The following is a 25,325-nucleotide window of genomic DNA, read 5'->3' on the forward strand; positions in this document are numbered from 1 at the left end:
TCCAGAAGTGGCTGCCAAGATATAGGAAATGATCTGTATTTTCCAGGGCATTATCAAGGCTTAGATCAGCCACTGTCTATTTTTGTTCAGTGTGGGTTCTTTCCTTGTTTGGGAAGGCTGAGTATTTATTATTAGTTCAAAAATAACTTCTGCCCATAGATGGAACTTTTGCTTTTTAAAAAATTTAGCCTTGAAACTAAAATGTTAATGACAGTAAAGTTTCCCAAAATGTGAGGCACTGACCATTCCCCCAACTTGCATTGCCTATCTTTGCTCCTGTACAGGGCTGCATTACACACTCAGCAATGCGTGGTAGCAGCCAGCAGAGGGTGCTGTATTTCTGAAATATCATCAGAGTAAAATGTCATTTCTTCTGGGAAAGAAAATAAAATTTCAAAATCCTCCACTTTTTTTTTGCTTATGACTGGTTAAATCTGCAAAACTGAAGCAATTATCAAATGACACATATTTAGGCTCTGGAACAGTGTGAAAGGAGAAAATATTCCTTTAAAAATGTCAATGATGGTGTTCAGAGACAGCAACTGATGAATTGTTACAAATGGATAGGTTGAGTTCAGAGTCTTCCTGTATTTGAAGGAATGTAAGATCTCACCAAGAGCACGGCTTACAGTGTTGTGCTCTCTTTAGCTGTGAAATCGGAAGACCCCTGATGAGAAGTTGCATGAGAAAGATGAATGAGAGGTGATGATGTTCACAATAGGAGTGATGCAATGAATGCTGGCAGGTTCACACCTGGGGTGATGGGATCAATGCTGGATGTTTGACTCCTCAGAGCCTGCAGTAATGGAAAAAGTGTATCCACTCAATGTTGTCAATCCCCTGAGTTCCCACTCTAATGCTGAGAATGGGGTCCCTCGTTGGAAGGTGCAGTGGGTGTCAGACAGGGCTCTTGATGAGAACAGACTGTCCTCATGGTCCTCATGGTCATTTGCCTTAGTTTGGGGTGTGGGGCAAGATGGTTAAGGGGAAGTGCTAGTTCCTGTGATCCAGCATATGCTGTGGTTGATATGGTGGGGGGTGGGAAGGTGTGTGTGGAGGATGGAACCAATACGGGTGGGTTGGCAGAACCTTCGTTCCAAGCATCACCTCCATTTTCCAAACCAAGCCTTTCACACAGAGTAGGGAATCAGTAATGAGAAGTCAGAGATTTTAGGTGAAGGGGTTGGGGGGAGAGGTTTTCAAGACACAAACATGCTGGAGAACTCAGCAAATCATGCAACATCTATTGGAAATAAAGGACAACTAATGTTTTGGCCTGGACCTTTTGTCAGCTACAAGGAAGAACAGGCAGGCAGGCAAGGGAGAGGGGATGAGGTGAGGTATGCCATCTGTGCTCTATGATTAGCATGGGATTGCTTAAGGTGAGCTGCGAGTGGGAAGGTAAAGTTGAGAATTGTTACTGAAACATTTAGCTTGAGAAAAATTGTCATTGGTCCATTTCCTTTGGAGTTATGAAACAGTGCACATAATGAGTCAATAAAAGACGATTAAAACAATGGTTTTCAAACTTTTTCTTCCCACCCACATCCCACCTTAAGCAATCCTTTACTAATCACAGAACACCGATGGCATAGGGAATATTTAAAGTGGGATGTGAGTGGAAAGAAAAAGGTTGAGAACCACTGAGGAAGGGTGAAGAGCACAGGCCAACAGGAGAGATTTAACAGGAACATGGAATGTTACAGCACAGCAGAGGCCATTCAGCCCATGATGATATACTGACCTCTGCAAAGCTACTCTACAACAATCTAAACCCATTCTAGCTCACAGCCAAAGTTATGGTTTTTCTTTCATCCATCCAAGCGCTTATTTTTTAATGTCCCCATTGTACAAACCCCCATTACAAACCCTAGCAATGGCTTCCAGACACCCACCACTCGGTAAAATATCGTACCACTGACCTTAGGTGGGTGTATGGATCGGGCTGTGGCATGAGGCGAGGCATGGAGGGAGAAGGAGGTGAGGCATGGAGGGAGGAGATGATGAAGCATGGAGGGGGAGGTGGTGAGGAATGGAGGGAGGTGATGGTGGGACATGGAGGGAGGAGGAGGTGAGGCATGCAAGGTGGAGGTGGTGAGGTGGAGGGAGGAGGTGGTGAGGTATGGAGGGAGGAGGAGATTAGGCATGGAGGGGGAGGTGGTGAGGTATGGAGGGAGGAAGAGGTGAGGCATGGAGGGAGGAGGTGGTGAGTCAGGTATGCTTGCAACATTTAGGAAACATTTCGATGGATTCATGGATAGGATAAGTATAGAGGGATGTGGGCCAAGGTGAGACTAGTGTGGGGGGGGGACATTTTGATTGGTCGGGCTGAAGAGCCTGTCCCACACTGTGTGATGATGACTGTGCTGGCCTCCCTTGCAGGTTGCTCGCAGTGTTGTGCACGCTGTCTCAGGGGGGCCCCCTACGCGTCCCTCATCGCCACCATCCTGTGCTTTGTAGGTGTGGCCGTGTTCTGTGGCTGTGGTCACGAGGCCCTGACTGGGACTGAGAAGCTAATCGGCCAGCACTTCTCTCAACATTTTGTGGACTATGCTCTCCTGGCGACTCTGTGAGTAGCTCAGCCTTGTTCCCACTGCCTCACCCCCGGAGCAAGGGAGGGAGGGAGAGCTCCAGGAGCAAAGCGAAATCCATTTTTTTAAAAAGGAGGGGATCAAAGTGAGAGTGGGGGCATGGCAAGATGGCATAGGGTGAAGACGTAGGAGCCTATCTCTCCTCAGCTTGAAAGTTCAGAACCTGAATTTAAAAACGTAATATATGTTTGAAAACTTTACGAAAAGACTATATGATATGAGAAGAAATTGATTAAGAGAAAACAAGTTTGTTAGAAATTAATGTACCTTTAAAGGAATTACTCGAGACAAAAATTGAGAACAAAGAACATTTATTACAACAACAATGCAAAGTTGGGTGCTTCCCCTTACCCTGGGAATACACACACATACTGGGGCTCACCCAACTTTTATACAGTCAATTTCAGTATCAAAGTGCCCTCCCCCTTACATTCTTCTGCCCCCTGGATGGGTTTGGCATAGGTAATCCTTCCTGCCTACGTGCAGTTTCAGTACACTTGGAGGACCAGGGGGTATCCTGTGGGTGTCCCATCATGTCATTGTCCTTATTCACACCTTCCTGATTCTCGGGGCTACAGTCTCTTGGTATGCAGAGTTGACTCATCCTATCTAGGGTTGGCTAATTTAATATGTATAAATCTGTGTAAGGTTAGCTAATTAGATATGTAGGACTTGGTACTTCTATCTAGGGCTAGGAGACCTTTATCTGATCCAGACTACCTCAACTTCCTACATTCTATTGTACCTTACCATTCCTTTTCTTAGTCTTATGGTGGCTCTTGTCACAAAGAAGATTCTTATGTTAATCGTGCTGACTCTGCTTTCCTGCATCCTAATCCCCAAGCTCATCCTGTTTGTACTGGTTACAGCCATTAACTGATGAATTTTAGTTTCTTCCACGTTCATAATTTTAGATCAATTTTCCCATCTCTCACAATCCTCACTTTTCTTTTAGATCAGTAATACTGATCTTTCAAGTGTAAGGTGTTGTTTTACCCAGCTGGTCAATAACCGAATTGTAATACCTGTGTAAAGTCTTTAGGTAGGGGAGCACCATGAAGGTCAGAGTAGCGAGTCCAGCTGCTTATTAGGGTTGCGAGTATCAGGCTCCAGTTCTCAGTAAAGAGTCTAGTCCATCCCACATCAGTCCGAAGTTGCCACGTCTGAACATGGGCATGGGCAGATTCACGTTGAAACATTGAAGCAGTGTCTTTTAATCACCCGACTTTGGTAAGCATTGTCCTGACGAAGTCTGTGAGAAACGCTGCCTTCAGCAGCGAACGAGTAGCAGTAGTCAGGCGGTTCCGTTGAATTGTGGCTAGTATCTGATGTCCTCTTCAGCCCCAAACCCTAGGGCCACCGATCTCCAAAGGCTGTCTGGAGTCTGATATTGAGGTGCCAAGCAGCTCACGTTGTTGGTAACTGGTGCTCCCCTTCACGGGGTGATGAAAAGAGACCAAGCTGGGGGGGGATTGTTTCTCTTGATTTAATTGTGTTTTGCAGCTTGCCTGTGAGTCTCTCCCTGTGTGTGAAATGTACATTGATTAATCACTATGTAGGCTGTTAACTGACTATCGCTACTGTGTTCCCCCGGTCCGTATTGAAAATGCCCTAAATCTATGCCCTGTCTACACTATAAAGTAGCACAATTGTAACCTCTGCTGCCCCTATTCCAGGAGGACTTAAAACATAGCGAGTACTGAAGTGACATATACAGTTAACAAACAATACCCCAATAAATTAATAAACAGTTAAAAAAATAAACAGTTAAAAATACAACAATAAATGTAACATTACGGCACTTTGTCACGGCGCAGTGTAAGTTTCAGGTCTGAAGGATGAGGAACTGCACGCCAGGTTGAGGGTTGAGTCTGTGTGTTGTGATGTTGTGGTTCGGAAGCTGGTTTGCTTCTTTGAATGTGGGTCCAGCCTTTCTCTCTTGTTCTTACTGCGGTGTCTGTAATTAAAAGTACACAGTAGGGACCATCCCAGGCAGGTTTTAGTTGATCCTCTTACCATGCTTTTACATATAACCAATCACTAGATTTTAATAAAATGAATAACAATCTGACTTTCCTTTGTGTTAGTGTAAAAATTGTAAAATGAAACACAAACCATATTTGCATGGGTTTTGAATATGTTAGACCTTATTAAAATGCAGTTGGAGCTGCTTGTCTGTATGGGGCACAACCCTCCAATTTGTTAGAGTGAGTACATAACAGACATTGCAGCACAAGAGCCCCTGCAAGAGAACTTGAAACATATTCAACCTTTAGTTCTGCCTTCAGAACACAATTAGCCATAATGATTGGGTGAGTGATATTAACTGTATTGTAACTGAATTTATTTTAAAATAGCCGAGTGGGAATAAGACATGTCTTTGTTACTGCCGACGGCAATGGATTTGACGATTATTTAACATCGCTATTGTAACAACCATATTCCATATAATAACCATATAACAATAACAGTACGGAAACAGGCCATATTGGCCCTTCTAGTCCGCACCGATTTACATGATACTCCAACTAGTTCAACCTACCTACTCCCTGCCCATAACCCTCCAACCCCCTCACATCGATGTACTCATCACTGCCACTGTAATATAGTTGAACTAACCGCTACACTACCCAAAGTGAAACAAGAGCCCATGCATTTTCTGACTAAAGGTCACAAGTGCAGCCAACAGACTACTTCAAGGCACTTTCAGCCTTGCTCCTCTGTGCAGCCATGTAATCTTTGAGAAGAGGCAAACATAACCAAGGGCATTAAGAGGGTAAAAATCTGGCAATTTTCTCTCCACAGAGAGCATTGGGGAGCTTCGAACCGATTGTTGATTTTGTAAAATGAAGTTGAACAGGCTTGTACACATTTTCAGACTACTTGTGCAGTGAGTGCCATACACCATGGTCTTCTGATTCATTGGTGAGGAGGTGATCAGTAAGATGCAGCATGGAAGCGCTTGCTCAAAGGCTGGAGGAAAATTAGACTTAGACCTAGATTTGTCAGAATGATAAGAGTTTATCTAAAGCTGGCTGTAGATAGAAGAACATCACAGGTGCTCCTCAAAATACGATAGGGTTGCGTTCCAGCAGACCCAGCATAAGTTGAAAAAAAATCTTAATTGGAGACGTACCTTGTCTAACATTGACAGCACTGTATCAGTCCTCATACTGATCCCGCTGCCCCACTCTCTAACCACAGCGCTGTATCAGTCCCCATACGGATCCCGCTACCCTGCTCTCTCCCAACAGTCCCTGTAAGCTTTCCGAAAATGTGATTAACCAACGAGGCTACAAAAAATTCACCGTAGAGGAATTATCAAAGTTTATTGGAAAAATCAACGATGCTTGTGATGACTTTTAACACATTATATGAAAGTAAATGACAGTCATGATATTGTGTCATCGTAAAATCATAAGTAGGGGAGCACCTGTATTACCTTTCATATTTTTCCAATGTTGATTGCACACACAATCATTTAAGTACCGGCTAGTTTCTATAATATTGTACTTAAAGTTTTGCTGCATGAATCCTGGAGCTTGTGGAGTCATTAGTGAATCAAGAAATATTGGTGCCATGCCAATTTCTCTGTACCATGCCAATTTCCCAGTCCTGAAGCCGGGACGTAGTGAATAGTATCAGGTACAAGATCTGTGAGTAATTAATGCTATTATTATTCCTATGCGCCCAATTGTTCTGAACGATGCCACCAATGTAAATCATATTCCACCTATTGCAGTACTCACACACCACCATAGACCAGTTCGCAGGTTTATTTCTCCATTAACCTGAATCCAGTCGCGCAAGGTTTACCTCCGTGATTATTTACAATGTAACTTCCGCACTACCGGATTTAAATATAAACCTGATGAATGGGGGAAAGTTATCATGAATTAAATAACAGTGGCAATACAGAGAAATTGTGCTGAGGCATTAATTTCACTCCGGAGGAAAATGCACCAGAGAAATGAATGATTAAACTTATAGGAATCCCCATAGGAATCCCCAGAGGTATCTTTATTCTCCAGAGGTGGGTGATCTTTAAACTCACGGACCTTGACTGCTGAATGTGTAGAAGAAATGTACTAAATCTATTGATAGGGCTCCATACCTCTAACTGCAAGACAAGAGCCTGAAGCCTCAATTTCAAGTGCCACAGTGCACTTAAAGGGACATGCACACTCCCCCTTCAACTGGCTGATCCAGCCACTTTACACATCAGATCCTTTCTTTATCTTACATACACTTAAAATAAGATGTGTAGAACTCACCCTATTTGCGCAAACATTTCTCCCTGCAAATGTTATAACATCACTCAACTCTCAGGTACTCCCTGTGCAAAATCACATTTGAATACAATTTATTTCATAAATTGGAATTAACTGGTAGTTAAATTCGCTAATTCTACAGTATTGAAAAACGATCATTTATGACATTTAATTTTTTAGCATGAATTTTAATCAATATTGGTCAGTGATTGAAGTGGGAAGTCGTGATTTATGAAATTATCTCTGGTCTCTACTCTCCCACTCCCGACGCTTCTCCGAACATTCAGGAGCTGGCACACAGTCCCTGCCTTTTTCATGTTACTCATCTACTATTCCTTTAACTGCTTGCATCAAAATGTTAGCCTTTGCTTTCTGCTTATCCTCAGATGTCTGGACAAATGCTTTTTGTGTGATCTGTAGAAGCTGGGTTATTCCCTGCTCATGCCAATTTTCTGTCTTTTGTAATTTTCTCCTAATGTCTGGGGCTGAGTTGGTAACAAAACCTGTTAGTACCAATTGTTCCCCTGCTGGGGATTCTATGTCGAGACCCCCATATTGCATACATATTTGGTTCCAAAAATTGGTCTAACTGTTCGGCACATCCCTGGGGATCTTCTATCAGGGAGGTCAGTTCTTTCTTAAAGTTATGCACTTCAGTCACATTTACAAAACCGAAACCCCCTCCCATGGGAACCTCCCGCAGGGGTCTCATCCAGCTAACTTCTAGCTTATTATTTCTGACACTGCCCTTTCTTCCAGTAGGTTACGTACCTCCGTACTGGTCAAGGGCACATTTACCTTCGTACTGGTCAAGGGCACATTTACCTGCCCTTTCTTCCAGTAGGTTCTCACTCTGTTCTAAATTACAACAATCTCTCTCTCCTGTCAACGGAGATGGTAATCGAGCACTTTGTGAGCGAGTTACCATACCACTCCTATTCTCTTCTCTTTTCTCTAGCTGTGGGGGATGAGGGGAAGGTGCAGAAGGGTAGGTCATAGGAGGGGAAGGAAAGATAGGAGGAGCCGGCATAGGAGGAACATAAGGTGAAGGGAGGGAATGTAACACATCCCACCCCTGTGATTCAGGGACAAAAGGTTCCTCCTCTCTCTTATCCCTGAATTCTTTCTCATTCAAAACCAGTTGTTCAATGGGTCCCTTGAGCCAGCAGGCTGCATATTCCCTGCTCTCAACATTGTCTCTCTGGTTTTGATAGAGCCAGATGTTCAAAGCTTGACACATCCATTCATCCTCGTATCCGAACTTTGGCCAGTACACGGAGCTCCCTTTAACCGGGCATTTAACCCATTCAATACAACAATACCTGACCATTGTCAGTTTGTCTTTCCCACGGGTCTTTCCCGTGCCCCACTCAGATAACATCAACCCAAGCAGGCTGTACGTAGCTATCTGGTGTTCACATCCTGAACCAGGCCTCTCTTCCTTGCTACTCATTATTCCCATACTTACAAACAAGTAAAATTCCTCTTACCGAGTTCCAGTAGCAATGCTCTAGCGCGCTTCCTCCCGTCGTTTGTTCTCAATGCCTCTTCTCGGATATCACTCGCTTCTTCCACTGACCAGCCACCCGTCGCCCGTGAGTCCAGCTGAATCAGCCGGGGTGCACCTACTCTCGTTGTCGGGGTACTCTGTCAGTGGAGGAAGTGTGATCCCGGACGAGCCCCCATTTGTTAGAAATTAATGTACCTTTAAAGAAATTGCTCGAGACAAAAATTGAGAACAAAGAACATTTATTACAACAACAATGCAAAGTTGGGTGCTTCCCCTTACCCTGGGAATACACACACATACTGGGGCTCACCCAACTTTTATACAGTCAATTTCAGTATCAAAGTGCCCTCCCCCTTACATTCTTCTGCCCCCTGGATGGGTTTGGCATAGGTAATCCTTCCTGCCTACGTGCAGTTTCAGTACACTTGGAGGACCAGGGGGTATCCTGTGGGTGTCCCATCATGTCATTGTCCTTATTCACACCTTCCTGATTCTCGGGGCTACAGTCTCTTGGTATGCAGAGTTGACTCATCCTATCTAGGGTTGGCTAATTTAATATGTATAAATCTGTGTAAGGTTAGCTAATTAGATATGTAGGACTTGGTACTTCTATCTAGGGCTAGGAGACCTTTATCTGATCCAGACTACCTCAACTTCCTACATTCTATTGTACCTTACCATTCCTTTTCTTAGTCTTATGGTGGCTCTTGTCACAAAGAAGATTCTTATGTTAATCGTGCTGACTCTGCTTTCCTGCATCCTAATTCCCAAGCTCATCCTGTTTGTACTGGTTACAGCCATTAACTGATGAATTTTAGTTTTTTCCATGTTCATAATTTTAGATCAATTTTCCCATCTCTCACAAGTTCAACATTCGAAAAAATTACAGTTTAAGAAGTTGGAAAAGTTGAAAAAATGGGCCTGACTGAAGATTTGGAATCTTGAACTCAAGTGGAGATGGAGCTGAAGAGTCAGCGACCTGTGAGAAACAGAAGTACCTTCACAGAATTTGCTTGAGACAAAAATTGAGAACAAAGAACATTTATTATACAACAATGCAAAGCTGGGTGCTTCCCCTTACTCTGGGAATACACACACACACTGGGGCTTACCCAACTTTTATGCAGTTTATTTCAGTGTAGAAGTACCCTCCCCCTTACATTCTTCTGCCTCCTGGATGAGTTTGGCATTAGGCAATCCTGTCTACCTACATGTTTCTGTGAACTTGGAGGACCAGGGGGTATCCTGTCTATGTCCCATCATGTCATTGTCCTTGTCCTTATTCACACCTTCCCAACCCTCAGGGCTTACTAACTATTATATACCTTAGACCTTTATCTTATTCAGACTTAACTTTACTTCCTACATTCTATTATCTACCCTTATCCTATTTATACTGGCTTTATTCATTACACATATATCCATACTAGCTTTCTTCATCTCTCATATTTTTATATTAGTTTTACTCATCTCTCACAATCCTCACTTTTCTTTTAGCTATGCTTCGTGAATTCTCAACTGGAATGTATTACTTGTAAACTTGGTCTTTTTCCCAGCAAGTCAGTAAACGAACTGCAGTCTCAGCATCATCAGACAAAATTTGGGAACCATACGTCCTTTGGGTTATAGTGATCTGACGAGGGGTCCGTTGAATTAAATACTGCACACAAGTCTTTAGGCAGGGGAGCAACATAATGGCCAGAATATTGAGTCCAGCTGCTATAAGGGCTGTGGGTATCAGACTCCAGTTACCAATAAAAAGTCTATTCCATCATACACCGGACCAAGGTTGCCAAGTCTGAACCTGGGCATGGGAAGATTTTCTCCTGAAGAAGTGTCTTTAACTGCCTGATCATTGTGAGCATTGTCATTAACCAGTCTTTCACAAACGCTGCCTTCAGCAGCCAACGAGTAATCGAGAGCCAGGCGGTTTTGTTGATCTGTGGCTCGTATCTGTCGTCTTTCTTCAGCCCATAAATTCAGGGCCATCTCTGTCTGTTCGGTGATGATCTCCAAGGCTGCCTGGAGTCTGATTAAATGATTTAAATGCCAACCAGCTGTGCTGTTCTGGAGCAGCTTACGTTGTTTACAACTGGAACTCCCCTTACAGTGGTGGTTCTTAACATTCTGAATGTCTGTGTGACCCAAAGGATGATTTACAGGAGACCAAGTTGGGGAGGGGTGTTTCTTGTCACTTAACCTGTGAGTTGCAGCTTGTCTGCGAACATAAGCATAAGTATCACTGAACCTGTGAGTTGCAGCCTGTCTGTGAACATTAGCATATGTATTCACTCTACCTCTGCTACATGTACAATCCTGACTAACATTCTGTCTGTCATTGTCCCACCATCTTCTTTGTGCTATCCCTTTAAAACTCCTCTTTTTAATATCTGTAGAGGCCGGAATACAAACCAAGTCTACTCCCCTAGGGCCGTTCTATTCCCCTGGTCCATGTTGGGATCCTATATTAACCCATACTAAATAAGGTACCCCACTATGACTATACTCTATACCTGCGCCCTGTCTGCATTCTATTTTTTTTTTTTTTTAATTTTTTTATTTTTCACACCATAAATCACATTAGCCATGATATACACTATTTCTTTTTCACACATATACAGTGACTTTTTCTCCCCCCCCCCCTTTCCTCCCAAACCACCCCCCCACCCCCCCCTCTCATCCATTTTAGGTATACAATCTAGGTTGCATTAAGCCAGTCAGACAATGTTGTCATTCAACAAAATTACACCAGAAATTCTACTGAGTCCATTCTTTTCTTTCCTTCTCCTTCCATCAACTTAGGTACTGTTTGTCCCCGGTAGGTTTTCGCTATTGTATTTAATGTAAGGCTCCTATACTTGCTCGAATATTTCAATATTATTTCTTAACCTATCTGTTATTTTTTCTAATGGAATACATTTATTCATTTAAATTTAGTAGTTTCTTCCTTTTAATTTGGTTATGTATTCCATTAATATTTAAAGACATATAGTTCAGCGTAGCCCTTTTATATTTTGTTTATCTTCTCTTTCCGTTTTTCCATCATTACCTTTCCTCCTTTTCCATTTCTATTTTCTTATTTTCAACTCTTTATAAGACAACATTCCTACAACATCCAACATTTTCCTTATTCTCCTATTTCTATCTTATTTATCCCCAATCTCCCCTTCCCCTCCTGAGTTGTCCTTTATCCCTTGTCGGACAACCACATCTCCCCTCTCCATTTGGATTTGCGAATCCACTCGCAAGCGTCAACTGATTTTGCAGTGACCGCTATTTCCCCCCACCCCGCCTCCCCCAGAAAAGATTTCACTTTTCATATGTCACAAAGGTCACTCTTTTAATTCCCTCCTTATTCTCTCTATTCCATTACCTTCCCTTATTAATTCTTGTCTATACTATCTATATTTTCCTCTAAGTACAGATACATTTATGTATGCTCATTGTCTCTATTCACTCTTATACCTCTTTACCCGCATACATATCAATCGTGATCATTTTTACTCTCATTACCCGTCTTCATCCCTCAGTCTATTTTTGTCTTTACCCACATACATATCAATCGTGATCATTTTAACTCTCATTACCCGTCTTCCTCCCTCAGTCTATTTTTGTAATTGTTCTGCAAATTTTCGTGCTTCTTCTGGATCCGAGAATAGTCTGTTTTGTTGTCCTGGAATAAATATTTTCAATACCGCTGGATGCTTTAGTATAAATTTATACCCTTTCTTCCATAAAATCGCCTTTGCTGTATTGAACTCTTTTCTCTTCTTTAGGAGTTCAAAACTTATATCTGGATAAATGAAGATTTTTTGCCCTTTATACTCCAGTGGTTTGTTGCCCTCTCTTACTTTTTCCATTGTCTTCTCCAGTACCTTTTCTCTTGTAGTATATCTTAGGAATTTTACTACAATAGATCTTGGTTTTTGTTGTGGTTGTGGTTTAGAGGCCAATACTCTATGTGCCCTTTCTATTTCCATTTCATGCTGTAGTTCTGGACATCCTAGGGTCTTAGGGATCCACTCTTTTATAAACTCCCTCATATTCTTGCCTTCTTCATCTTCCTTAAGGCCCACTATCTTTATGTTATTTCTTCTGTTATGGTTTTCCATTGTATCTATTTTTTGAGCTAGTAGTTCTTGTGTCTCTTTAGTTTTTTTATTAGATTTCTCCAATTTCTTTTTTAAGTCTTCTACCTCCATTTCTGCTGCTACTGCCCGCTCTTCCATCTTGTCCATTTTCTTTCCCATTTCTGTTAAGGTCATCTCCATTTTATTTATTTTCTCTTCTGTGTTGTTTATTCTTTTTCTTAAATCCTTAAATTCCTGTGTTTGCCATTCTTTAAATGACTCCATGTATCCTTTAATAAGAGCAAGTATATCCTTTACCTTGCCTTTCTTTTCTTCTTCTATTTCTCTGTACTCTTCCTCTTCTTCTTCCTCTGGGTTGGCCATCTGTTGTTTCTTTGGTGCCCTTTCCTCTTCTTTCTTGTTTCTATTGTCTTCTGTGGTCTCTTCTTGCTGCAGGTGTTCTGCAGCTGTCGTTGCCAGCTGGGGAGATCGACTCCCCAGCTGGTCCCCCCTCCCGTCGGTGTGTTGTTTTTCATTCGCATCGCGCATGCGCGAAGTATCGCGCATGCGCGGTTGCGCACTTTTACTCGGCTCTGCGAGCCATTTTTGTAGTCCATTATTTACCGACCTGAGGGAGCGGGTTTCTCTCTCCGCAGCGGGCCTCTTCGGACAGGTAAGGCCTTCACCTTTTTCTTCCTTTGTCTTCTCTTCCTCTCTTCTTACCGTTGCTTTCGATTTTTCTTTTTTTGTCGCCATCTTCTTTCCACCTTTATACTCACTTTTCTGTAACTTTTATTTCTGTGCCTTTGTGTTTTTCTTTGTTTTTCCCAACTTTTCTGGAGAGGGCTGGAGTTCACCGTCCGGCCACTACTCCATCACGTGACTCCCCTGTCTGCATTCTAAAGGTAAATAATTGTCCCTCCGCTGCCCCTATTCCAAGAGGACTTAATACATTGTGAGCAATTTGGTGATTTCTCAAAAATTGGGAACCAACAGGTAAACAAAACAGCAAATGGTAAAAACAACATTACAGTATTTTTTCCCGGCGTAGTGTAACTTTCAGATCAGAAGGATGAAGGACTGCACGCCAGGTGGAGGGTAGATTATCAATGTCTTCAGTCCGTGGATCAGCAACTTGTTTAATTCATTCTATGTGAGTCCACCCCTTTTCTTTCATTCGCACTGTAGTGTCTGCAATCAAAAGTACACAATAGGGGCCGTCCCAGACAGGTTTTAGTTGGTGATCTTGCCATGCTTTTACATATACCCAATCACTAGATTTAATAAAATGAATAGGATGCTCCAGGGATGGGTTTTGAGCTAATAAACCCTTCCGTTTTAATTCGTATAAAGAGGCAGAAAGTCCCTTTAAATATTTGGATATGTACTGATCATTAGCCTCAGGGGTAGGGGTATTAAAAGATGACATACAAGGTTTGAGTATACCATCTTTTACCAACTGGTCAATTACTGGCTGCAGCCCCTTTCGGCCAGCCATAGGAATTGGGTACTGTTATCGTCTAATTACTTGCTCAGGATCTTTTAAAGTAACTTGCAGGGGAGGAATATCTAACACTTCTCTATTGCCTCTTTTTGCCCATATTCCAGGATTTATTAGTTCCCGATCCTCCTCAGTTAATACATACAATTGAACCCCGATACCTGATTCCAGTGGCCTGGTGCTGATAGCCAATTGGTTCTGTAAATCTCGTCCTAACAAACAAACTCCAGCTTGGGAACAAGTAAAATATCCTCTGTTATTATCTTTTCTCCCATTTGTATTCTTACATCCCTTAATACAGGGAGCGTAAAATCTCTTCCTCCTACTCCCGAAATCATCACTGTCCCCTCAATCTTAAAACCCTCGGGTGGTTGTAAAATATTAGACCGGGCTGCCCCAGAATCTACTAAAAAGGTCATCTTGTCACTGTGGGGTCCTATGCTTAAATTTACCAATGGTTCTCCGTGCAGCCCCACAGTGTGTATTGACTGAGAACCGTGATCCCCCCCATTCATAATCTGCTTCCATCAGTGCGTAAGATCACGTCTCCCTGGCTCGCATTGGGCATTCTCTCTTAAAATGTCCCTCCTTTTTACAATGGTCGCAAACTAATGCTCCTGTTTCCCAATTCCTACCTGGATTACCACGAGGTCCCGGGAACAGTCGTCGTCCCCGGAATTCCCCTCTACCCTTGCCCCTGCTCTGGTCTCTACTCTCCCACTCCCGGAGCTCCTCCCAATGTCCAGGAGCTGGCACACAGCCCCTACCCTTTCCTTGCTGTCCCTCCATGACTTCCTTGACTGCCTGCATCAAAATCTTAGCCTTTCCTTTCTGTTTATCCTCAGACCTCTGGACGTATGCCCTTTGTGCGATCTGTAAAAGCTGTGTTATTCCCTGTTCATGCCAATTCTCAGTCTTCTGCAATTTCCTTCTAATGTCTGGGGTAGAATTTGTAACGAAGCCCGTTAATACCAATTGTTCACCTGCTGGGGATTCTATATCCAGACCCCCATATTGCTGTATGGCCGTACGCAATCTATTCAGAAATGCAGAGGGGGTCTCCTCGGGACCTTGGGGAACCTCAAATGCTTTCTTAAAATTCTGTCCCTTTGGAACAGATTCCTTGATTCCTTTTATCAGATTAACCCTATATTCCTCCATTAATGTGCGACCATCATTAGTATTCTTATCCCAATTTGGTTTTGCCAGTGGGAATTTAAGTTCCCCAGGTATCGCCTTTGGTCCCCCTTGGTGTTCCCTATCCCAGACTCTAATCCCTGCCTGGTGAATCATTCCACGTTCATCCAAAGTGAACAGAGCCCTAAAGATCGATGATAACTCATTCCATGTATATATATTTGGTCCCAAAAATTGATCTAATTGTTCGGCACATCCCTGAGGATCCTCTATCAGGGAGGTAATTTCTCTCTTAAAGTTACGCACCTCCGTACTTGTCAGGGGCACATTTATGAAACCGAGACCCCCTCCCACGGGAACTTCCCGTAAAAGGTCTCATCCAGTTAATTTCTGGCTTATCCTCTCCTTTATCATTTCTAGGTTCCTGCTCTCACACTGTTCTGAATCAAAGTCTCCTCCCTCTTTTGTCAATTGAGGTGGTAATCTAGTACTTTGTGAATGGGTCATCATACCACCCCTACTTTCTTCTCCTTTCTTTAGCTGTGGGGGAGGAGGGGAAGGTGAAGAAGGGTAGAGCATAGGAGAGAGGGGAAAGATAGGAGCCAGCATAGGAGGAGCATAAGGTGGAGGAAGGGAATGTAACAGATCCCATCCTTGTGTTTCAGGGACAAAAAGTTCCTCATCCTTCTTGTCCTACATGCCTTTTCATTCAAAACCAGTTGATCAACCGATCCACTGAGCCAGCAGGCTGCATATTCTCTGCTCTCAATATTATCTCTTTGATTTTGATAGAGCCAGATGTTCAATGCCTGACACATCCAGTCCTCATCGGATCCGAACTTTGGCCAATATATCGAATTCCCTTTTATCGGGTTTTTAACCCATTCCAGACAGCAATACCTGACCATGGTCTGTTTGACTTTCCCGCGGGTTCTCCCCGCACCCCAATCAGATAGCATTAATCCTAACGGACTTTGCTTAGTTATCTGATCGTCCCGTCCTTCCTTAGGACTATTTCCCTTGCTACTCACACCTCCCATACTAACAGGTAAGTAAAATTCCTCTTACCGGGATCCAGTAGCTATTCCTAGCGCGCTTTCTTAACGTCCTCCCGTCGTTTGTTCTCAATGCCTCTTCTTGGATATCACTTGCTTCATCCACTGACCAGTCACCCATCGCCCGTGAGTCCAGCTGAATCAGCCGGGGTGCACCTACCCTCGTCGTCGGGCACTCTGTCAGTGGAGGGAGTGGGATCCCAGACGACCCCCATTTGTGAGAAACAGAAGTACCTTCATAGAATTTGCTTGAGACAAAAATTGAGAACAAAGAACATTTATTATACAACAATGCAAAGCTGGGTGCTTCCCCTTACCCTGGGAATACACACACTTGGGCTCACCCAACTTTTATGCAGTATATTTCAGTATAGAAGTACCCTCCCCCTTACATTCTTCTGCCTCCTGGATGAGTTTGGCATTAGGCAATCCTGTCTGCCTATGTGCTGTTTCTGTGAACTTGGAGGACCAGGGGGTATCCTGATCTATGTCCCATCATGTCATTGTCCTTATTGTCCTTATTCACACCTTCCCAACCCTCAGGGCTTACTAATTCTTATATGCAGAACTTGCTGACTCTGTCTAAGGCTTAGAAGACCCTTATCTTATTCAGACTAACTTTACTTCCTTATATTCTATTATCTACCCTTATCCTATTCATACTGGCTTTATTCATTACACATATATCCATGCTAGCTTTCTTCATCTCTCATATTTTCATATTAGTTTTACTCATCTCTCACAAACCCATATCGGCAAGGCTGGCTACAGCGACTGCATCGTCTATGCGTAGAGTGACACAGGATGGCGCCACCGCTGCCGCATCTTTGACGACAGTGGCGTGCGTGGATCAGCTGCGTTGGGCGCGTCGAGTAGCAAGGCCGAACATGGGCCGGTGGGAAGACACGACACGTCTCTTGTGACTGTGTCTTTAATGCAGTACACGAGAGACGTGCCAGGGACAGCCTACCAGTGCTATGTGTTCGCTGCAGGGACGCGGGCAGAGGTGCGCATGCGCAAGGCACTCAAACAGGTGAGAGCTGCGGGGGCTGCCGACCAGCGTCGGGCTGAGAAGATCAGCACAACGTTGAGTTTCTGTGAACTTGGAGGACCAGGGGGTATCCTGACCTGCAGCCAGCCTGAAGAAGTCCAGGAAGCTGAGCTACAACAAGAGATGGAAGAAGAATTAGAACATTATTTGGAGGCAGAAGGCAATCAATTACAGTCTTGTTTGTATTTAGAAAAATTAACACATAATGTAAAAAGTAATTATTCTTTTTTTATTGATATGTGGGGATTATATTTGAAATGTATGGCTATAGAAATTAATTAACTATAATAAGTTTGGTGCATCAATCAGGGAATACTGGGTTTTGTTGTAAGTTTTTTTGGGCGAGGGAGGATTGTGGGAAGTTTTTTTAAATGTTTTTTAGTCTTTTTTTGTGTTTTGGGGAGGGGGAGGGGTTATGGTAATTTTATGTTTTTTTCTTTGTGTGCAATTTGAAAAGTTAAATAAACATTTTTAAAAAACTGCGAGACCTGGGTATCCTACCCCAATGGTGAAGCATTGACCAAGACCCTCCCTGATCCACTATTTCAGCACCGTCTTGTCTGCTTCCCATCTTTTCCTTCCCTGTATTGCCTGTACCTGATTGCATTTGAGTTTTGTAGGAGCTGAACCTCTGCTGCCCCTCCTGGGTGGAGAATTGCAAAGATGCACAGCCATTGGAAGTGGTTGATCTCCCCTTCTCCTGACCCTCACAGGCCGAGGAATCCTCCCTACCCATCGAGCCCCGAAGAAGGTCTGTGTGATGAAGATTGTGCTAGTTTCCTTGCAGGTTTTTTGCAGGTACAGAGACTATCAAAACCCAGTCAGCCTTCACCTGAGGGTTGGAAGAGTGATGAAATGCCTGCAGTCTTCATCACCCTGGGTTAAGGAAGGGGCGGGGGTAGAGAGTATTAAGATCTCTTCACCAGCAGTGCTGCTGAATGCTCCCCTTGGAGGTTATTATCATCTGCCTCCCTACACATATGCATATGTATGAAACAGCATTTCTCCAGACCACGGTACACTCACACACTCTCATACACACACACTCTCATACACACACACACTTATACACTCTCACACACTCATACACACTCACACACTCTCATACACACTCTCACACACTCTCATACACATTCTCTCACACACTCACACACACACTCACAAGCTCTCGCACAAACTCTCACACACACCCTCACACACCCTCAGACACACTCTCACACACACTCACACACTCTCTCACACACTCACACACTCATAAACACTCACACTTTCTTAAACTCACACACTCATACACACTCTTACTCTTTTACAGTCTCACACTCTCATACACACTCATACACCCACACACACATACTCTTGCACACTCATACACACACACCCATGCACTCTCATACACTCTCACACAATCTTACAGAATCACACACACTCTCATACACACTCACACACTCATAAACACTCACACTCTCATGAACACACACACTCACAGACTCACACTCACTCACACACTTGTACACCCTTACACTCACACACTCTCAGGCACTCACACACTCTCACACTCTCACACATTCTATCACACACTCACACTCACACATTCACACACACACACTCATACTCAATCACATGCTCTCACACCCTCATACACTCACACACACTCTCACACACTCTCATACACACTCACATTCTCACACACTCTTATGCACTCATACATTCACACACTCATACATACGCACACACTCTCACACTCACACACCTCAAACACTCTCTCACACACACTCTCATCCACACTCACACACTCTCATACACACTCTCACACACACTCATTGACACAAATATAATATAAAGTAAATATTTTGCAGTAATTTACTTTGTTACAGGACACTGTTCATCAATCTCACAGCCTGTGGGAAGAAGCATTCCCCAGCCTGGCTGACCTGATATTGGTGCTCCTGTGCCTCCTTCTGATGGTAGTGGGTCTGTGAGCTGGATGGAAGGGGCACTTAGTAATTATTTGAGCCCGATTTAAGTAGCACTCCTGGTGAAAGTGGTCAGTAGAGGGAAGGGAGACCCCAGTGATCTTCTTGGACATTTTGATTATCCTCTGTATTGACTTCCAGTCTGATGGTTTGCAGCTACCATCTCCACACAGTGATGCAGCCGAGCAGGACCCTCTCAATTGTGCTCCTGTAAAATGTTGCCACAATGGGGGCCGGTAGCCTTGTCCTCTTCAGCATCCTTAGGAAGTGAAGGTGATGCTGTGCCTAACTGACTAATGAGGAGGTGTTGTGGGTCAAATCTTATGTGAAAACCAAGGAGCTTTGTGCTCTCCACTCTCTCCATGACAGAACCAATGATGTGCACTGGAGATGTGCAGAGTGCCCTTCCTGGGGAGAATGCTTTGGGAGCCTCATCCTCCCTGGCTCATGCACAGGTAGTCCCAGAGCCAGGAGGAGGTGCCCATGTGTTGGGGTCTTTGTTGAAGTTGCCATTACCCTGCGCTGCCCACTGTCTCCATTGGTCACAGGGTCCAGGTTTTCCAGTATGTAATCTATGGAACAGCATCTTTCTTCTTCCTGTATGGAGTGCTGCTGCTGGCTGAAGGATTCTACACCACCAGCGCAGTCAAGTCCGTGTTCAGGGAATTCCGGACCACCATGTGTGGCAGGTGTGTCAGTGCCATGGTAAGTTCCTCCTTGGCTTGGGTACCCACCACTTCTGATGTTCTCCTCCCGTGTACAAGATAACATGGAAAACTTGGGTCAACTCTTGGGTCCGAACCCTTCATCGAGGCTCCTGGGACCTAACAGAAAGTTTTGACCCAAAACGTTGGCTGTTCTTTCTCCCCCACTGATGCTACTTGATCCACAGGTTGTGTGTTGGTCCATGTAGGGTGACTGATGGGACGGTGAACAGCGAGGAATGTTCTCAAAGCTTTCAGCAGGATCTGGACCAGCTGGAAAATGGCTTGAAAAATTACAGAAGGAATTTACTGTGGAAAAGTGTGAGGTGTTGCACTTTGGGAGGACAAACCAGGGGAGGACTGTGGAAAAGTGTGAGGTGTTGCACTTTGGGAGGACAAACCAGGGGAGGACATACACGATAAACAGTAGGGCACTGAGGAATGCAGTAGAACAGAGAGATCTGGGAATACTGATGCATAATTCACTGAAAGTGGCATCAAATGTGGATAAGGCTGTAAAGAGATCTTTTCAAAAAAAGGCTTTCATAAATCAAAGTATAGGAGTTGAGACGTTACGGTGAAGTTATTGGTGAGGCTAAATTTGGAATATTGTGTGCAGTTCTGGTCACCTAACTACAGGATTAAAAAAAAATTAGACATACAGTCCTGTAACAGGCTAAAACGGCCCACAATTCCGTGCTGGCCAAATTGCAACCCATTAACCTACATTCTGGTTCATTTTGAACGCTGAGAGGAAACCCATGCAGACATGGGGAGAACGTACAAACTCTTTACAGACAGCAAGGGATTCGATCCCAGATCCAATCCCGATCGCAGGTGCTGTAAAGGTGTTGAATTAACCATTACACCAGCTATGCCACCTGCGGTTATCAATAAGGTAGAAACTGTGCAGGGAAGATTTACTAGGATGTTGCCCAGACTTCAGGAACTGAGTTACAGGGAAAGGTTAAACAGGTTAGGACTTTACTCCCAGAAGCATCGGAGAAAGGGGTGTATTTGATAGAGGTTCCCAAAATTATGAAGGTGTCTTGATAGAGTAAATGCTAACAGGCTTTTTCAATTGAGGTTGGGTGAGACAAGAACTAGAGGACATGGGTTAAGGGTGAAAGGTGAAATATTTAAGGGAACATCTTCATGCAGCCAGTGCTGGGAGTATGGAATGAGCTGCCAGTAGAGATGGTGGATGCAGGCTCAGTTTTGATTCAGAGGTTGGTATATGGATGAATGCGTATGGAGGGCTGTAGTCCAGATGTGTTGAGGTGGAATAAATAGTTGACGCGGACTGGATGGGCTAAAGGGCCTGTTTCTTTGGTGCAGTGTTGTATGGTGGTGAAGGATGGGGGCTTGGGAGGGGCTGGCAGAGCAGCATTGGGGAGTAAGGACAGTGGGGAGTGGTCCACACTGCAGCCACAGTGCTGTTCTGAAGGGAGGAAGGGGAGAGTTCAAGGCAATGGATGGTGTGCTCATCTCGCTAGTTCTGGTTGGTCCCATCCTTCACACTGGAGAATTGGTGTCAAGCTGACCTCCTGATTGTCCAGGGCTTTAAATCTGCTAGGTGTCAAGGCTCTCCTGCCATTGCACACCACCCTCCCCCCCCACCACTTCATGTACTCGTCATAATGATCTTTGCCCAGTTTGAGCTGACCTCTTCTCTTCCCGTAGTTCATCTTCATGACCCACATCCTGAGTGTGATCTGGATGGGAGTCTTCGCTTTCTCTGCCGTGCCCGTCTACGTTTACTTCACCTTCTGGTCCTCCTGCCAAATGGTCAGACACATGACAGAGAATGGGACAGGGTTTGATGATGTCTGCGTTGATGCCAGGCAATACGGTATGGATTGTTTCCATGTGCTCCCTCTGCACAGGTTGCAATGTTGTGTCTGGTTCCCAGTGCAAGGGGCAAGATCACCATAACCAGCCAGGGGCAGGGCATGGGTCACCTCATGGGACATCCCACTGGACTGAGAGGTGTGTGGAATGAGCTTCCAGGGGAAGTGCTAGAGCAGGGACAATGACAACATTCAAAAGATGTTTAGACAGGTACGTGGATGGGAAAGGTTGGAGACATATGTGCTGAATGTAGGCAAATTTGAGCAGCTTGGTCAGGATGGTCTGGTTGGCTGTAAGTCCTATTTCCATACTGTATTTGACCATGATCTCAGACTTCAAGTGGATTAGTTATCATGCAACTTGTAACATGGATAGCCAGAATATGAAGGTCAGGTTGAAAATCCTGGGTGCTGTTCAGAGGAGGATTGGGAGAGCATCACCTCACACTCACCCATGTCGGATGTCTTCGAGTATCTGCTTCTCTACTTGAATATCTCCAGCCCAGGTCTACCTAGCCCAGGGTGAGCAGCTGCTGTTTTGGTTAGGGTCCAATTTATTGTCAGACGACTGGAGATACTCGTTCATACAAATCTAAGTATAGTCTAGACTTTCTGGACTGGGGTAATTGGGGGGTTGTAGAGATAATGGTAAAAAGATGTTGAGGTTACACTCTGATCATGATGTGCCATCATGAATGTTAAGAATGATCTTCCCAAGGCCCTTCACACAACCCCCCTTGAAATGCCAGTTGATGAAATAGACAAAGACGATGTGGTCAAACAATAATCATGGCTTTTATTAGCAGAAATTCATGGAACAATAATGAAAGACAATAGGTGCATATACAGTTAAACCCAAGGGGAGTGTCCTTAACAGTAGAGATAATGCATAGCCAATGTTAGTACAGCAAGGCTCACCAGAGGGGAGACATTCACCCCACCCCTCTTCAACATTCACCCTTCCTCCTGCCCAAGGCTCCATCTTCCTGAAACCCTCAACACTGAGTTGGGTGGCTCTTTGCTGAGCTGAGGTTCGAGAGTGCATGAAGCGTGTCTGGATATAATGGTGACCTGTTGAAATGACTGGATATCAATGGGATTGGGTGGTCTTCACCCATTACATCTCGTGCTAATTTAAGCTAGTCTTCATCAGATGCATGACTGAGTTATGTGTCCACTAAAGCACTCATAAAATGGGTGCAATGAGAGTTATTTTTGCTGGTATTAAAACTGGTTCTCCTGCTTTTGTAGGAATCTTGCCATGGAAAGCCAGTCCAGGGAAGATCTGTGGCCTGAACTTGGCCAATGTATGCAACACCTCTGACGTAAGTGGTGCCTGATATTGGATTGCTGTTTTCCACTGTCAGGGGTGGCACGAGCTTAGAAACTCTTCCACCCGCCTGCCCTCTCACACATGGACTGGCACTTTGGATCCACTCCTCTGTGATCTGAGCTCCACGTTACACGAACCGCCACCCTCACCACGCTGCCCCATGTTACAAAAACTGCCACTCTCACCACGTCGTCCCACATTACAGGAACTGCCACCCTCACCACGCCACCCCACATTACACAAACCGCCACTCTCACCACGCCACCCAAATTTGCAGAAACCACCACCCTCACCATTTCACACCACATTACAGGAACCACCACTCTCACCACGCTGCCCCACATTACAGGAACCGCCACTCTCACCGCACCACCCCACGTTACAGGAACTGCCACTCTCACCGCACCACGCCTCCCCATGTTAAACAAATCTCCACCCTCACCACACCACCCCATGTCACAGGAACTGCCACCCTCACTACTCCATCCCACGTTACAGGAACCGCCACCCTTACCATTCCATCTCACATTACAGGAACCGCCACCCTTACCACTCCATCCCATGTTACATGAACTGCCACTCTCACCACTCCATCCCATGTTACACGAACCGCCACTCTCACCACTCCATCCCACGTAACATGAACTGCCACCCTCACCACTCCATCCCACGTAACATGAACCGCCACCCTCACCACTCCATCCCACGATACATGAACCACCACTCTCACCACTCCCCACGTTTCATGAACCGCCACTCTCACCATATAACCATGCAACCATTTCCATCACAGAAGCAGGTCAGTTTGGCCCTTCTAGTCCACGCCAAACAATTTCTCCCACCTAGTCCCACTGACCCGCATTTGGCCCATAACCCTCCACACCTCTCCCATTCATATACCTATCCAAATTTTCCTTAAATATTAATATCGGTCAGAAGCTCATTCCATACCCCCACCACACTCTGCGTGAAGAAATTCCCCCTTATGTTTCCCCTAAACATTTCCTCTTTTACTCTCAATCCATGCCATCTTGTTTGAATCTCCTCCACTCTTAGTGGAAAAAGCCTGTCCACTTTGACTCTATCCATCCCCCTTATAATTTTAAATATCTCTATCAAATCACCCCTCCACCTTCTACGCTCCAGAGAATAAAGTCCCAGCCTGCTCAACCTTTCCCTGTAACCCAAACCCTAAAACCCCAGCAACATTCTCATAAATGTCCTCTTCACTCTCTATATACAGTTTATATCCTTCCTGTAATTCGGTTACAAAACTGCACACAATATTCCAAATTTGGCCTCACCAATGCTTTATACAATTTCAACATAGCATCCCAACTCCTGTGTTCTACACTCTGATTTCACCACCCTCTCCACATGCAATTCAACTTTCAGAGAATTATATTCCATGACCCCTAAATCCCTTTGTTCCATTGCACTCTTCAATTGTCCACCATTTAACCTGTGTGTCCTATTTTGATTAGTCCTACCAAAATATATCACCTCACATTTATCAGTATTAAACTCCACCTGCCATCTTCCACCCCACTCTTCTAACAATCCTACATCACCCTGTAAGCTTTGATAATCTTCCTCACTGTCCACAACACTGCCAACCTTTGTATCATCCGCAAATTTACTAATCCAATTTTCCACCCTGTCACCTAGATTGTTAAACAGCAGTGGACTCAGTACCAATCCCCGAGGCACTCCACTCGATACCGGCCTCCAATTCAACAAACAATTTTCCACCACTACTCTCTGGCATCTCCCATCCAACCAATGCTGAATCCATTTCATTACTTCATCATTAATACCTAATGCTTCCACCTTCCTTACTAACCTCTTATAAGGAACCTTATCAAAAGCCTTACTAAAGTCCAAATAGACAATATCCACTGCCTTCCCCTCATCAACCTTTTTAGTAACTGCCTTAAAAAACTATAAGATTTGTTAGACATGATCTACCAGGTACAAAACCATGCTGACTACTCCAAACCAATCCCTGTCCTTCCAAATAGTTGTAAATACCATCTCTAAGAACACTTTCCATTAATTTACCCACCACTGACATCAGATTACCAGGTTTACTTTTGGATCCTTTTTTGAACAGCAGAACAACATGAGCCACCCTCCAGTCCTCCGGCACCTCCCACGTTGCCAGTGACATGTTAAATATTTCTGTCAATGTCCCCACTATTTGTTCATTAACATCCTTCAGCATCCAAGGGAATATTTTGTTAGGACCTGGAGAGTTATCCACCCTGATCTTTTTCAAT

The 25,325-nt window shown here is 44.2% G+C and overlaps 1 protein-coding gene across 1 annotated transcript in view; it reads left to right on the forward strand.

Annotated features, from left to right (window-relative positions):
• Positions 1–25,325, forward strand: part of LOC138740733 (proteolipid protein DM alpha-like) — a 75,736-nt gene that overhangs the window by 30,675 nt on the left and 19,736 nt on the right. The window contains exons 2-5 of the mRNA XM_069893804.1: positions 2,383–2,569; positions 19,708–19,864; positions 21,547–21,715; positions 22,965–23,038. Of these exons, the coding sequence (XP_069749905.1) occupies positions 2,383–2,569; positions 19,708–19,864; positions 21,547–21,715; positions 22,965–23,038 (587 nt within the window). The remainder of the gene's footprint in view (positions 1–2,382; positions 2,570–19,707; positions 19,865–21,546; positions 21,716–22,964; positions 23,039–25,325) is intronic.

Source organism: Narcine bancroftii, chromosome 8, assembly GCF_036971445.1.
Source record: "Narcine bancroftii isolate sNarBan1 chromosome 8, sNarBan1.hap1, whole genome shotgun sequence".
Taxonomy (NCBI): Eukaryota; Metazoa; Chordata; class Chondrichthyes; order Torpediniformes; family Narcinidae; genus Narcine; species Narcine bancroftii.